We start from the raw sequence: 16,814 nt of genomic DNA on the forward strand, positions 1-16,814 counted from the left end.
CAATAATTAATTCAAGTATAAATGAACCAGTTATTCTAATTGAAAGGAATTTTCTTTGTGTGTTTCTGTGTCAAGGCGCAACTACATGATATCTATGAAAGATACACTTTTAACTATAAAGACACAGGTTGAAAGTAAATGTGTAGAAAAAAGTATACTATCTAAACAGTAAATATAGTAAAGTTAGACTATATTAATATTAGGTAAGATCTATTACCAGACAAAGAATCTTTAGACTAGAGATTTTGTAATGTTGAGGACAGTTCTTTAGGAAGACTGTTTATGCCTGATAACAAAGCTTCAAAATACATGAAGCAAACATTAATAGAATTGAAAGCTAGAATTCAAATCAATAACCATTGTTGCATACTTTATCATCCCCTCTTAGCAGTTAGAAGAACTAAACATTAGAGATAATAAAAATAATATGCAGTTCCTTTACTGAACACAAGATGGCAAAGTAGTCACAGTACTTGCAAAAATGGATCCATGCATTTGAATACAGTGAACTATGCCATGATTTTACTAGGTGAACACACCTTTTTCCTTCACTTATTTTAGAACCAACAAAATGAACAGTGATGATTAGTGAAACAAATAGGAATACCGCAGTGTAGTAGCATAATACATTGCACATACATGGTACATATTAAATAAATTTTTGTTGAATGAATATAATGTTGGGCTTTGGAGTTACATTTGTGTTTGAATTTTAAAACAAATTATTTTAAAATCTAATTAAAAAAAGCACTTTTAGTTATAGCAGTAGTTCTCAAACTTTTTGGTTTTAAGATCCCTTACTCTTAAAAATTATTGAAGACCCCAAAGAACCTTTGTTTATGGTGGTTATGGCTAATAATGTTTACCCTTTAGAAATTAAAATTGAGAAATGGAAATAATTTTTAAAATTAATTTAAAAGTAAAAGTAAATTCACTCTGTGTTATCATAAACAATGATATTTTCATGGAAAATGAAATTTTAACAAAATATGAGAAAGTGACGTTGTTTTACATTTTGGCAAATATCTTTAATATGTGGCTTAATAGATGACAACTATATTCTCATATCACCTTCTGCATTTAATCTTATACACTTGTGGAAAAAAATGAGATTTTTAAAAAGGCAGACAGCATCTTAGTTTTATTATGAAAAGTTTTGGCCTTGGACAACCAAAAGAGTCTTGAGCTCTGCAGGAGCCCCTGGACCACACTGTGAAACTCTCTGACTTTCAAAATAGAACAAAGGGAAAGTGAAAACTTAATAGTGAATGTGTGGCCTGAACCATGAGGATGCAGTTCACTCCTTATTGGTGGGCTCTTAGGTTTCACATACATGGTTACCTAACCTGAAAAATTGTGGCAGCCTCATCTGGGAGATAGATTAATAGATATGAAATAGGTATTTGAATCTTACATTGTCTGTCTCATATAGGACTGGGAGTTGAGCATAGTTTAGTGCATGCCGCAGTCCAGTTCTGAGTTCAGTTATCTGAGACACAAGGTGTGATTCAGTTTCTATAGGTGGGAAAAGGTGTTTCCTCTCTGAAGGGGGTTGGAGTAGTGAGTTAAGAAAGAGTTCTCTGGAATTGGAGCCTTCACACATTGCTGCAGAGAATAGAAAACAGTCTGACAGTTCCTTAGAAGGTTAAACATAAAGGTACCATATGACTCTGCAAATTCACTCCAAGGCATATACTTAAAAGAAATAAAAATATTTGTCCACACAAAAACATGTACACAGATGTTCATAGCAGCATTATTTGTAATAGCCAAAAAGTGAAAACCACCTAAATGTCCCTGAACTGATGAATGGATAAACAAAATGCAGCCTCTCCATACATAGAATATTATTCAGTCATAAAGAGGAATGATACATGCAACAACATGGATGAAACTGAAAATACTATACTAAGTGAGAGAAGGCAAATACAAAAGACCATGTATTGTATGAGTCCATTTATGTGAAATGCCCAAAATATGTAAGTCTAAAGAGACGGAAAGTACCTTGCTGGTTGCCTAGGGCTGGGGAGGGTGGGAGGAATGGTACTTGGAGAATGTTTCTGCATGTGGTTAAATTGTAGTATCTGTTATGTGGCCAGTGGCCCCTATATTGGAACTCATAATTCTTCACGATATCAATTATCAAAGCCTCAAAGGGAGTCTCTCCCCTTTAAAGAACTAATGAATGAGTCTCTCTTGTTTGTTTGTTTGTTTCATTTGAATACTTTTTAAGACCAGATAATGAGACCATGGTGACTAGTGTCTCTTTTGGCCTTGGCTGCTAGGAAGATCAGGACTGTACTTAGTTGCTCAATCACAGTAACTAGCTAGGTTAGGTAACTGGTATATTTTCTTTTCTTTTACATGTTTTATTGTGGGTTTTTAAAATTTTTACGTGTAAACTTACACAAACTTAAATATTTTATTTTAAGATGCCTGTAGTCCTTATCAGTAAGCAGCTGGGGTTTAAATTACAGCAGATATAAAAAGTATATGTGAAAAACTAGAGGCAGCATTTGCCAAGAAGGAAAAGAGCTCTTTGTGTGTAAAACGGCAACATCAGTTTCCAGGTTATACCTGAAATGATGTTGACTGTTGAGCTGAGCTTTAAACAAGCAGTGAGCTCCTAGAGGCTGCTACTGTTCGGGCAGATGCTGGATGATGGTCTGTCTGCAGATCCTGTAGACGTGAATCCTGTACTGGATGAGAGAGCAGACTGAAAATTGCCTTTAGTGTCCTCCCAGTCTGAAGACTCTTCATTCTGTGATTAAATTGGCAGTATGAGCTTCTGACAATACAAAGCACTAAGTGGTCATTTTAAAGCGCATAACTTTTGTTCTAAGAACTTATTTGAGAGCTCAGAGTTCCAGACATACAACACAAAAGAGATAATTTAGGGTAAACTTACTAGAACAGGTACCACCGTACATTGCCTAAAGAACTCAGCGTAGCTGTTGATTTGACTTGTGTACTTTCAGTTGCACTGCAGTTCTCTTGGTATGAATTAGCTATAAAATGTACCCCTGAATGTTGCTAGGGCATTTAAAAAATGATGTACATCAACATTAGAGTGTGTGTGTGTGTGTGTGTGTGTGTGTATTGCAGTTCTCTGTAAGTCTTTTGCATATCTGCACATCTTGCAAGCAGAGTCACTGACTGTCTTTGCTCCAGGCAGTCTTTTCAGGGATGTTTGCATAGTGAACAACCTTAGATGGTAGAGCTAGTGTCTCCCTCTAGAGCAAAGGACAGGCTTCCTTACTGTTCGATACAATAAAGATAATGTCTCCTGCCAGAACAAAGGGCAGGTATATTTACTGCCTATTATAAAGGATCCGAGTTTCCTAAGTTCAAGATGCCTTTTCCATCACACAGCACATTGAGCGTGCGGGTATTATCAGGACCTCTTCACATGGCTCTGTGGGAACTGGGATTCAGGGAACTCGTGCAGAGGCTGCTGTTTTAGTTACTGCTGTTGATGTAAGAAGCTATCCTTTGGGTCTAATCTAGGAGTCCCATGTTTTCTGTCAGGACCCATGAAACTGGCAGGCTAACTTGTTAGCTTGTAAGTATGGTAAAATCTCAGACCTTTTATATTCTTAAAACTTTAAATAATTGTTTGTTAAATGGAATGTTTTTGGATAGATTTATTGAAACATATTTCTAATTTGTACAGTTTTTAAGAAGTTCATTTAGGGTATTATTTCTCCTTATTTGATGTAGGGTTTGTTTATAATGTCAGCCCGTATATGGAGTATCATCCTGGTGGCGAAGATGAACTTATGAGAGCAGCAGGATCCGATGGCACTGACCTTTTTGATCAGGTAAGTTGCTGAAAGTAATCATTCTGTCACAGTGGGAGAGTACCCTTAGGTTTAGTAGTGTGATGGTGGTAGAAGGAAAAAAAAATAGTTAACATAAATTTCAGGTATGTTGGCTTGAATCTTGAAGTGTGGGTAGATGCTCATAAGTAACAACTGTTTATTTAATTTTCCTTTGAATTACTTTACTAACATTTTAGAGATGGTTTAAAATCTGTATCTGGGAGTCTATTCTTAGTGCTTGCTGCCTCTGCTGGACCGTTTACTCAGTTTTGATCAGTTTTGATAATGGTGATGACTGCCTTAAGGGAGGTAGTGACGGTTAGAGGGAACAACAGGTCACTTAGCTTCTTGGCTCTTAGTCTTTTCTCTTTTGGGGATTGTTGCATAATCAGCCTGTCTTGCTTATACTGAATCCGCGTGTTATGTAGAAAGATCATGAACAAACAGAAAACGAATTTTTTCCTAGAGTGATAGCAGAGGTTCTGTATGTATGTGTCAAAAGATACCTAAATTAGTTACTTTCCCCCTTATATTTATTAAAAACAATTATTAGCTCTTATACTATTTTAAAGTTATGTAGAATACGTTAATTACTATCAATTGGCTGAACTATTATTTTGAAACAACTATCTTGAGATGAATAGAAATTTGCCTCTGTCTCACATATGCTTTATCTTCTATCTTTGTTTTAGTGATGGTTAACCATGTTCTAGTACTGGATTTTTACCATTTAAGATACCTGAATCAGGTTAGGTTACTTTTGAGTTGTCTTCTGAATAATGAAGTTTGATTTCTGTTCCTTTTATCTTCTCATCCATTTTATGATTTATTTTTTGACCAGCTACCAGAAATATAATTTGTTTTTTATTTAAATGTACTTACATGCATCTGCTTAAATAGCAGAATCCCATTTGCTATTAATGTTCTTCCTGAGTTGGAGAAAAGTCATTTTTGCCCATTGGTGATGATTGGGTTCTCCTTGGGGGTTCTTATTGCTGATTTGAAGTAAACTCCAATTATCATTTGGGGTTTGTTATTGGCTAGCAATGTGAGCCAAATAGAAAAGTTTGGGAACATTTGCCAGAAAACTTGTCTGCTATACTTTTTTGTCTGTGCTGTAACCTTGTGATGCTGCATGTACTCTTCAAGTACATTCTACGAGAAGAGTTTCCAGTAACATCTAGTCCTATTTATATATCTCAGTGTTGTGTGGTTATATGGACCTTATTTAGGAAAGCTTGTTTTGGGGAAGTCACAAGAACTGCTATTTTTGTTATGATCTTTAGCAGTCTCAGCAGTACTTTTGTCTGCTAAAAAAAAACCACACAACCGAAAAGATGAGAATTATGTTTTATTTGGGACATTCCTGAGGCCTATAGCTAGAAACAACCTCTCAGATATCTTTGAGGAACCGTTCCAAAGAGAAAAGGGAGAAGCCAGGATATACAGGAATTTTTTGCTGGAAAACAAAACAAAACAAAATGTGAATATCAAAAAAAGGTAACTACTGATCACAAAAAACACATCTCATGTTAATGATTTTAGTGCTTTCCTGTGTATGGGAAGATGCAAGAGTCTGGGCCTATTGAAATGACTTCTTTGATATGCACGTAGCCTATCTAGGACCAGTATTCTGTTTTTCCTTAGGGCACCCCAGAGGGAATGGCCCCAATGGCTTTATGGCTGCGACATCCTTTGTTTACTGAAATGGCAGGCTGCATTCTTTGTCCACGCTTTAGTTACCAGATTGCTACATTCCCCTTGGCTTTAATAAGACCAGTGATGTTTATTAATGACTTTTACTCACTGCAGAAGTGAACAACTTTATAGTCTAGAAACTGTGGTAAAGCTTCTTTTATTTTTAAATATTTGAGAATCAATTCGTGTCTAGTGTTTGATGTACAAAGAATATTAAGTAATCTCTTGATTGTCAGATTTCTGTCTCTAGTTTTGATCTCACTTTGACTTCTTATTTTGCATTTCCAAATGCCTAGTGGGCAATTTGATAACTTGTTGGCACTTGACCTCAGTGTGCCCTCAAATATCAACTCATCCTCTTCTTCCCTTCTTGTCCCCTAGTCTGTTTCCTGTTTTGGGGGACTTGAAAGCACTTGAATAATCTTTGCCTTCTCTCATTCTGTTACCAAATTGGTCGTCCAAACGCACACCAGGATCCTAGCCTGGGCCCAGACCCCTTTCTTGGCTGGGGAGGTTCTTTTTCTGCTCAGATTTGCTCAGCCAGCAGAAACCCATGCTGAGAGCATAGCACAAACTTTATTCAATGGCCAGAGAATGGGGAAGTGGGAACTTAGTTTGCAAATTAAATTCTCAACTTAACTTCGACTAAGACACCATATATATATAGGAAGGTCAAGAAAAAAAGGAGGGAATTGAGTAAAGAGAGGAAGGAATATTCATGACTTATCCAAGAACAGGGGTGTGATTTGGACCCGGAACTGAGGCAACACTCCTTTTCAGTCCTTTTCTGGTTGTCATGGCAGTTGTCAACTGTTGTGTCGCTGGTGGGTGTGTCATTTAGCATGCTAATATATTAGAATGAGCTTATAATGAAGCTCAAGGTCCACTGGAGGTAAGGTCTTACACTAGTCCAACTAACTAGGACTAGTTAGTTGTAACCAGCTCTTGTTTTTCTCTTTGTTGCTTCCTCCTTTTGTAATTGGGCCTGAAACTCAGATAAGGGCAATTAGTTTCCACATGAGGGAGGGGCAGTGGTATGATTCTGGGGCAGCAGCCTTGGTAACAGATGTGCTTCAATATCCAATGACTGGTGAAATTCCATGGTGCTATCTTTAAACATTGCTCCCTTTTCTCTCCTCCCACTACCTTAAGTCATCATCACCCTCTCTAACCCTAATATTTTAATACCATCCTGATATCTTTACCTTCAGTACCAATTTAGATAACATGGCAGCTAGAGTAGTATTCTTAAAGACCATTGTCTTAGTACCTTGCTCTACCATTGAGTGTAATAAATTTAAAGTCATTACCCAGCATTTGAGGGCCTCAAAATACTGTATCATGGTAACTATTCTCAATATGCAACCTGCTTTGAGTGAATTTTTATTCTGTTATTATATAGATTTGAGTAAATCACTAGTTCCATGATTGACAAACTCCATACCTTTGCCTCCTTGAATATCTTTCTCCTTCATCCGTCTGTTAGAATGCTCCCCAACCCCATAGCCCCAGAGATGTGCTTGACACATTACTGGATACTCCATAAATATTTGATAAATAAAATTTCAATTTATATTAATTAGTGAGTGCCCATTTATAATTACATATATATATTTTACACATTTGCTATTTTGGTATATATTTATTTACTCAGGAATATACATAAAGATGCTGGTATCAGTATTTTTTTGACTTGATTATTTTAGTGATTATATAGTATTTTATTGAGTAATATATTATGATTTTCCTCCACTGGTCTTTCATAATTGGACATTTAGTTGCTCCCAATATTTTGCTAATATAAATATTGCTATGATGAATATTCTGGTGCCTGCATCTTTGTGTCTATATAAATACTTTCTCAAGTAAGTGAACTGCTAGGTGAAAGAGCTGCATGTTGTGAGGCTTTAATGTATATTGAGAAGGTGCCCTCCAGCAAGGCTGTTTAAATTTAATTCCCACCGCTAAGTCTGGCAACAAATCCTGTCAGTTGTTTTCCTTGAAGTGACAGTCTCACTTTGTTCATTTTGAAGAAAATTTCTATCGCATACTCGAGTCTGAATAACTAGTTTATTGGTCATTCTTTTTCTTTTGCATATAAATAGCCTTTCAAGAAAAAAAGCACAATGTAATATGCAAATCAAACAGTAGCCTAAGTGTTTTTCCTTCGGGCAACCATCTTTGAATCAGAAGTATTTTTGAGAACTTCCCATTTTGTCACACAGCATATAAAAAAGACCTGTAACCAAGGGTTGAGATTTAAGGAAATTAATTGGTTTTTCTACTTCAAGAAGGATATTCTTAAATGAAATCAACTTCCCCCACCCCTGTGGGTCTGTGGTAGTGAAGAATATAATGACTGAAACCTCTGCTTTGGCACTACTTTGTACTAAAATGCAAGCAATTTTACCCAACGTTGCGTTTTCAACATCAGTGCAAATGTCAACACAGTGAAAAAGGCAAGTGATGTCACAGTATTATTATGAAACTAAGGGTGTCAGGAACCTCAGAGGTGTGTAGACAGCACTTTGAGGACATTGTTTTGAACAATCCCTATGTATGCTGCTGTTTGTCACTCCCTTGTTGGCAAATTGAATCTGTTTCTTAGTTTTTCAGAGCAGTGTCATAATGTCTAGTTTTGATCAGAAGAAAATTAGAGCATCTCATGGAGTGAAGAGTCATGTTGCTTTTCTGTCTTTTTTATTCCACACCAGGTTCATCGTTGGGTCAACTATGAATCCATGCTGAAAGGATGCCTGGTTGGCAGGATGGCAGTTAAACCCGCTCTTCCTAAAGGTAAGTGGTGCCAGGGCGAAACTGGCACTGATGTGTGACATGCATGTACTGTCTCTTTTTTTTTTTGAGGTATAGTTGATTTACAATGTTGTGTTAGTTTCTGGTGTACAGCATAGTGATTCAGTTATACGTGTACATATCTATATTCTTTTTCCTTATCCTTTAACACGTGTACTGTCTTTTACGTGGATTTTGGCAAAAAAAGCTTAAATAAATCCCTAAACTGTTCTCATTTTTACTGGCCTCCTGGTCTAGCCACTGTAAAGGTTTTACTTTGGTTCTTCAGAATGGAACAATGACTTTTCTCTTGAAACATGTCAAAATTTTAAGATACGTTCATAGTGGGAAGAATAAGCATGATGGAAGTGAAGGAATTTTATTTACTCTATTTACTTTTCACTAGTCTTTTATTCTATTGTTATACAGATTAGCTGGATCACTTGGTTCCAGTTAACTTTTAGACTAGTTTTTTAGAATTTAATTTTTTGAACATCTAGTACACTCATGAGACTCAAAAAATCAAAATATTTGCAGATACTAACTGATATATATATAGAATAAACAACAACTTCATGCTGTACAGCACAGGGAGCTGTATTTGATATCTTGTAGTAACTTACAGTGTAAAAGAATATGAAAACGAATATGTGTGTCTTCATGTATGACTGAAGCATTATGCTGTACCCCAGAAATTGACACAACATTGTAAACTGACTGTACTTCAATAAAAATACATATATATACCAAAAAAATGAGAAAATATAAAAAAATTATACAGTGAAATTTTCTCTCCCAGCTTTGTCTCCCTTTTGCCTTGAACCTTTCCGCTCCTTTCCCTTTTACCATAGAAAACCAAGTTCTGGTTTTTAAACTATATTTTAAAAAAACCATTTCTTCTTACCTTCCAAACTGCCGCTCTACACCTAGCATGGTGTTGGAGATCATCTCTTTCCTCCTGAGCTTTTTTCAGAAGACCACCTTTTGAAAAATTTATGGGCTTGCAGTAGGAGTAGCAGGGGTACTTTGCTTAATCCTTTACTATGGATGGGATGAAGTTGTTTCTTTTGAGCAACTCCTGATTTTGACATCCAAATTAGAAATAAGTTGGCCTGTGTGACCTGAGTCTTCTACTGTTTATTTTTAGTGAGATTTGTAATTCAAGGTCTTATTGCCAGACACATTTTTATTGTGTCCAGGTGTTTTACTTCTGGCTATTTTCAATATTTTCTCTTTATCTTCGGCTTTTAGCTATTTGAATATGATGTGCCCCATGTGATTTTCTGTGTATTGATCATACTCCAATTTGCTAAGCTTTTTGATTGACAACTTTATGTCTTTCACCAAATTTGGAAAAATTTTTGACCAGTATTTCTTCAGATATTTTTCTGTTCCATTCTCCCGTTTCTTTCCTTCTGAAATTCCAAATAAACATACTCTAGACATTTTAATTTTATCTCATAGGTCCATGTTCCAGACCAAAAACACACTAAAATTTTTTTAATAAGTCACATTTTTAAAATAGTCATATTTTCTAATGGCATGGCACAGTGTTAGAAATATTCCTTCTTAATTTCACATTGCTTTATCATGGTTTCTAATACTTCATTTTTTGTTTTCTTGCCCACTGTCTTGAGCAATTACTACCTATAAGGTGCTTAGAACCATAGATCAGCAGAATAAAGGTAGAAGGGGGTTAATTCTGCTGGTAAGCTACTTCAAGTACAAGGAGTAATTCTGGGCCTTAAAGTTTAAGAGCTATATAAAATTTGAAGATGATTCAGAAGACAATTAGAAAGATGAATGAAGAAAAGTAAAAGATAAAGTTAGTTTAGAAATACAGAAATTATTAAATTTTACAGGGTTTAGGAAATGAGTATATGGCTTTTGATACAAAAACAGGAATTAGGCCTCAATTGTGTTATAAGGAGTTCTCTTTAGAGATGTGGAAGAATTTCTACAGAAAAAATGATTATTAAACATATTGTAGAGAACCAGGGAGTCTTCTGGCAAGACTAAGCAGTGGTGGGAACATAGAATGGTACACACTGGAGTTTGTGACTGAGACCCCTGGTCACAAGACTGAGCTCCTGACTGATGATTATGTGACATCCGCCTTTTGGAGTCAAAAAGGAAGACAGGGTATGTAGCTGTGGATAAACATAAGACATTTAAATATAAATGTGCAGTGTTTGTCTTCCTAGAATGCTTTTTTCCAGGGCCTTCTGACAAATGCATACATATTTTCAAAATGTAGCTAAAACATTACTTCCTCAATGGAGTCCTTTCAATGCCTTCCAAGTAGTGATGCCCCCCTTCCCACCCCCATGCTTCCTTTACCACCATTCATATATCTCTTTTAAAGCATTTAGTATATCATATTAAAAAGGACATATTGACATTTTCAGTTTAGTTTATTTCATTTTTTTGAGTAAGTAATACATTCACATGATTCAAGAATGACAAGTGCCATGGTCATACCTTTGTCTCCCATCTGCTCTTTTTCCCTCCTGTGTACACCCAAAGGTAACCATGTGATTGTGTATCCTTCCATATTATCTTTGTGTGTGTATAGACAAACTGAATATAAAGTCAGATTTCCTGTTTATCCAAATGGTTTCATATTATGTCAATATCCCTATTAAGATGGTAACAGAAATTTATTAAAAGAATGAGTATATTAGTAAAGCAGGTTTTTTGGTTTGTTTTGTTTTTTAACTTTCCTTATCCCAGGGGATCCTTCTGTGGTTCCATTCACCAGAGGTAAGCTAGAATGGAGTCAATTAAAAATTCTAACCCAGCCCTCTTACCTCAGAAGAATAGAGTGCTGATAGTTCACAGCTCCAGCCTTCTAAATGACTCTGACCTCTTCAGAAAGCACAGGCTCTTATCAGAGTAATGCTGTCTGACCAATGTTATGAGAAGATGTGAATTTTCTTGGCCGTGGAGCCAACCAAATGATGGAGTTAGTTATCAAGACATTTCTTGTTAGAGCAGGAAGGGTCTCATGTGACTCAGATGTAAATATGCTTAAAAGTAAAAAAAAAAAAAAAAAGGCTTTTTTCTTTCTATGGCTCAGTTTTTGAAGAGTTGCACAAGTAGACTAGTAGCATTTTAATGATATTTTAGATCTAAGTAGGTGTTCTCTTCCTATTGGTACTTCTTATATTAAAAAAGACTCAGGAAAAAAATGAATAATTTAGCAAGATCCAGAAAGTTCTGACAGGATTCAAACAGACAGGAGGTAATCGTATGAGATGACATACTTTCTCCCTAGGAATAAATTACCTGGGGTAAGTTTTCAAAATCTGTGCTGCTCTTAGATAAAAACAAATTGTTTTCCATGATAAAGAGATTCATCAAACTGCCAACTGTGCTTGTACAGTGAAAATAGATTTAATTTACTTATGTTACTGTGAATTCGCTGTTTGTTCTAAGATAAAACAAATAATCACAACTACAGTAGCAAAGACAGATGAAACCGGATGAAAGTAAGTGAACAAGTGGGGACATCGGTGATCCCTTGCAAACTGTAATGATGAGATTTTTATCTGGCAGTGAGAAACAAAGCTGATTTTGAGGTCTAATTTAAATGATTTTTAGGGCTTGTGTTTTTTCAGAAAGTATTAACCCTCACAATGACATACCAAGAAAAATAGTGCTAAATTTCACGGAAGAAGTTTGATCTTGGCTTTGCTGCTGAAGAGGTGTGGATTTCATTCAAGTCCTGACCTCTGATTTTCAGTCTTAAATGAGGGGATTGGATGATAATTTGGTGTCTGTTGTTAAGATTCCTTTCAGCTATGAAATTATTTTGGTCAAATGGGGAAAATAAACAAAAAGGATGGTCATCTGTTCTCCTTAATCATGGTTATTTTATGACATGTGAGTGAAGTGGAAGTAATTATAGGATATCTGGTTAATTGAAAATCAGAACATGAAAAATTTGGAAGCTTTAAGTACTTTGGTTTCTTTTTCTATTAAAACAAGGTGTTACCTTAACAAGTGATGTCTATAAATTTGCTACTTGGATATTTTGTGTTAGTTTGGCTTTTTTTTTTTTAAGCTCTGACAACTTGTTGAGGGTTTTATTTTGACATACAGTACAGCACTTTTGTGATCGAGACATAATATAGGTTTTTGAGCTGGCTGCCATCCTGAAAGAAAATACCTGTTAAATTTTTTCTGGCTTTTAACACTGATAAATGAATTGATATACAAGTGGAAGTCTTTACATATTTTCAGCATTTTGGCCATTTAAATTTAAAGTAACAATAATCATGTTAAGTGCTGACCTAGATGAAAGAGAAAGATAATCAGGCAACTTTCTTTGGGTTAACATATATGATTCATTTATAAAGTGTAATATAATAAATTTTGGATAGTTTTGACTCATTTAGAATATGATGACCTGGACAAAGCTTGGGTTTTTATGTGTTTACTAAAGAAATTAACCAAGATATTAGAAAAATAAGTTCAAAGAAGGAGGAAAAAGCCCAGTGAAGTGGGAGCCTGCAGAAATGGCCTGGCAGTCTTCAGAGATGAAATTAATTATTTGAGAAATAGGCCATCTGTTTATTAGCCTTATTTATCTTGTCAGGCCTTGGAAGAAAGCCCTTCAAGAGGAGGGCAGTTACCTTTAAATCAATAATGTTAACCACTGTTCTCTCTGATGTTACAGTTTTCTTATCTGACTTCTTTTTTTCTAAATCACTGTACAGACTATCGTGAGGAAAAGAAAATCTTGAATGGTAAGTCATACATTTATAATACAAAATGAATCTCGTTCACATGATTATATATGTTGCCTCATGGAATTATCTGGGGTATTTAGATAGTTTTTATATGAAGGATGTCTTTACTTGCCTAAATTTAGAGCATTGGACAGAACTTTATAGATCCCCTACCCTGTGCTGTTGGAGAAACAGAAACATAATTGATGCAGTTATTTTCCAAAGTCTTTGAGCAGAAGTACTCTTTTTTTTTTTTCCTTCCCCAAACTAAATCTTACAGATCCAAAGAATACACTCTTATGGTGGAAGGAAAATACTTAATGCTTACAGAATCTCTGGAGATCTTCTACGTCTCAGAGTTTTCTAAAACAATTCACAAACCAGAGCATTAGTGGCCTTTGAAAATGCGACGTTGAAGGACACACACAAAAATGTCTAAAATGAAAAAAGACAGAATACCCCGTGTCAGTGAAGTAGTGGAGCAACAGGCCCCCCATACACTCCTGGTAAAAAGTGTAAATTGGTACAACCACTTTGGAAAACTGGTTAGCAGTATTTACCAAAGCAAAACATACACGTCCCATGCAGACGTGTGTTCTTTAAGAATGCGTGTGTACATGCACAAGAATATTTATTACGGCGCTATGCATAATAGCCAAAAACTGCCCAAAGTCCGTCACCAGGAGAATGAATAGATTCCAGTATGCGACATGTTCATACAGTGTAATAATAACTCAGTAATAAAAAGGGACCACTGCTAATGCATGCAACAGCATGGATAAAATCTCAGAAAGCTCCAGCCTTGATTTGTTGTTTACTAGAATCATGCTTATTTGACATTAACTGTTATGTCTATAAAGCCGGACCAAAAACGCCAGACCAAAAGAGTACATATTTTATGATTCTATTTTTATAAAGGTCAAATACAGACCTCATTATAATGTTAAAAACCTAATCATAATGTTAAAAGTCAGAATAGTGGTTACCTTTGGGGTAGGGGTGGTGATTGGAAGGGGTACTGGGAGGGTGCTGGCCCCAAGGGTATGTTTTACTTATGGAAAATCATTGAGCAATACATTTATAATTTGTGACCTCTTATCATATATCTATAAAAAGTTTACTGAAAAGATGGAAAAAGAGAGAAAAATGCTGCTTAGATAAACTGTAGCTGTTTTGGTTGTTTTTCTTTGCGAAGGCATGCTTCCCAAGAGCCAAGTGACAGATACACTTGCCAAAGAAGGTCCTAGTTCTCCGAGGTATGCATTCTTGTTTTACTTTTTTAAAGTTTAATCAGTTCTACACCAAAATATACACATTAAAAAAAATAAAAGATGGCTCCAAGTTTGATGTATTGCTTTTTATATTAATCATGCTTCTTTAACACAAGAACTGTAGTGCCTCATTTATCAAGCATTGCTGGAGAATGAACTGTTCTGTAAAGGTGAATTTTTAACAGGACTAAAGTTTAATCCATTTTAAACACCACAACTTTGAAAATAAATTATTCAAAAATATTTTTCTGATTGTAAAATACACATTCATGGTAGAAAACTTGGAAAGTAGAGAGAAATACAAAAGAAAGTGATAAAAATCAGTTGTAATCCCATCAACCCTAGACACATACTCTTAATACCTGATTCATGTAATACCTATTTCCATATTATTCTATTTTGATAGTATTGGTGTTGCAATATATCCTATGATCAATTTCCTGTGTTATGAAATATCCTGCAAAAGCATTTTGTCTGCATTCCATCATGTGATCATACCATAGTGTATTCAGCTATTCTGTTTTTTGTATATTCAGCTATTCTGTTTTTTGTATATCTAGTTTGTTTGATCAGTTTTTAATGGAAATCCTTCAGAATGTCTTGCGCACTTGTCTTAGTAAGTTAAACAATCAATCCGTGTATATTTCTGTTAGTGGTATCCCAGATGCCCATAGGCTACGTGTGTTAATGTGTAGTTCTTTCTCTTGTCACCTTTCCCCTAATCACGACTCTGTAACAAGCAGCACCCTGCTGCACTTTTTATATCTGTTACATTATTTCATATCCAATTTTAAGTTAAAGGCCTCAGGATACCTCCTCCTAGGATTCACACTGGGTACTTGTATGCAGGTAATAAATTGAAAAACAGTTACCAGTTTGATCACTAGCTATTACAAACCAGAAGACCTAGTTATTCCCTAAGTTTTTACCGTTGCCCATTAAACATCCTTGGTGAATTAATTTCTTGAGTAATATATTTGTGATGGGGAAGAGTGAAGGTGATGAGCATGTAGATTTTGTCATACTCCTTCAGAAAACATGTTGTGTTGTGTTATTGCTCTGGAAAAAGAAATTTTAGATATGTAACCTTTATAAGGTGTCTTGTCAAGAATATCGTTTGTTTCTCTACAAGTTGGAATACATGAAAGTATACGTATTTTAAACTTAGAAATAATTGCCAGTTTTAATGGTAACACCACTGATTATTTAGGAAAAATGTTAACCTAGAGAAGTAAATTTCTTGCTGTAGATTTTAAGCTATATATTTTAAATCATATATTTATTTTGTCATATTTTGTATTTTTAATTGTATACATTTAAAAATTTTATTTAATGATTTAATATGTGTTAATGCACAAATTATTCATTCTTTTTTTTTTTTTTTACTTTTTTACAGCTATGACTGGTTCCAGACAGACTCTTTAGTCACCATTGTCATATATACTAAACAGAAGGTAAACATGTCTTTAAAATCAGAAGGAAAACAGAAGTAAATAATAAATTTAGCTACATGCAGGTACTTTTCTAAGCACTCTCCTTGTATTAACTTACTTACAGCAACTCTTTGAGGTCCATCCTTTCATTATCCCTGTTTTACAGATGAGGAAACAGAGATTAATTTACTCAGAGTTACACAGTAAGGAATAGGTCTAGTAATTTGAACCCAGGCAGGCTGGCTCCATAGGATATGCTCTTAACAACCATGCTATAGCATCTTAGGAAGAAAATAGACTAGGAAGTATTTTATATGCTTTTCTGTAATTTTTTTTTAAAGCATGGATAACAGAAGTGAGAGTCCCAGTTTAACTTCACCATAAGAACTAATTTCCTGCACATAAATAGGGATTTGTGACAAGAAAGACTGTACTACTGTGGCTTAGTGTGCTTAAACCACTAATGGGATTCAGATGCCCTCTGGAAACTACAATTAAGGAGTTAATTCATTCGCTAAGTATTTATTAAACACCTGCTTCATTTTCAACACTTCCATAGAATTCAAAGATCTAATTATGGGCCACATTCATAGAAACTTAGCTCTCACCAGGCTTACAGTCCAGCTGCAAAGTCAGATAAATATGCAGGCAACTTACACCTCCAGACAACATCCTCCAGCAAACTGGCAAGGTTCCCACACCTGAGGACCCATGTAGATTTAGAGGCAAGTTCTGGCCGCTAGGAATTTCTGAGCATTCATGCTACTTCTGTGGGAGCAGAACCATACCTGAGCCAGCGAGTTCCCCCTATTCTTGCAGCAGGATTTGATTGTTCTCCCGGGGCAACCAGCCTCTGCCTGAAAGAGCCAAGGGGGCCAGAGGCACTGCTGGTCCCGCCTTCTGCTCCTCCTTGTTATTGTCTCCTCAGTAGGAGAGGGTGGGGTCTACTCCCATTGGTGGTATCAGGAGGCACAGAGGATGGATGACTAAAGAGAGGGGGAGGATTTCTACATGGAATAATGTGTTCAGTGTATGGTCTAAATGATAGGTACCAAATAGCTGGCC

At 35.6% G+C, this 16,814-nt stretch overlaps 1 protein-coding gene across 1 annotated transcript in view; it reads left to right on the forward strand.

Annotated features, from left to right (window-relative positions):
* LOC102510801 (cytochrome b5 reductase 4) overlaps positions 1-16,814 on the forward strand; it is a 67,125-nt gene that overhangs the window by 17,388 nt on the left and 32,923 nt on the right. The window contains 5 exon segments of the mRNA XM_006175494.2: positions 3,721-3,821; positions 8,234-8,315; positions 13,034-13,063; positions 14,241-14,301; positions 15,713-15,770. Of these exon segments, the coding sequence (XP_006175556.1) occupies positions 3,721-3,821; positions 8,234-8,315; positions 13,034-13,063; positions 14,241-14,301; positions 15,713-15,770 (332 nt within the window).

This window comes from Camelus ferus, chromosome 8 (assembly GCF_009834535.1).
Source record: "Camelus ferus isolate YT-003-E chromosome 8, BCGSAC_Cfer_1.0, whole genome shotgun sequence".
In the NCBI taxonomy this organism is placed as follows: domain Eukaryota; kingdom Metazoa; phylum Chordata; class Mammalia; order Artiodactyla; family Camelidae; genus Camelus; species Camelus ferus.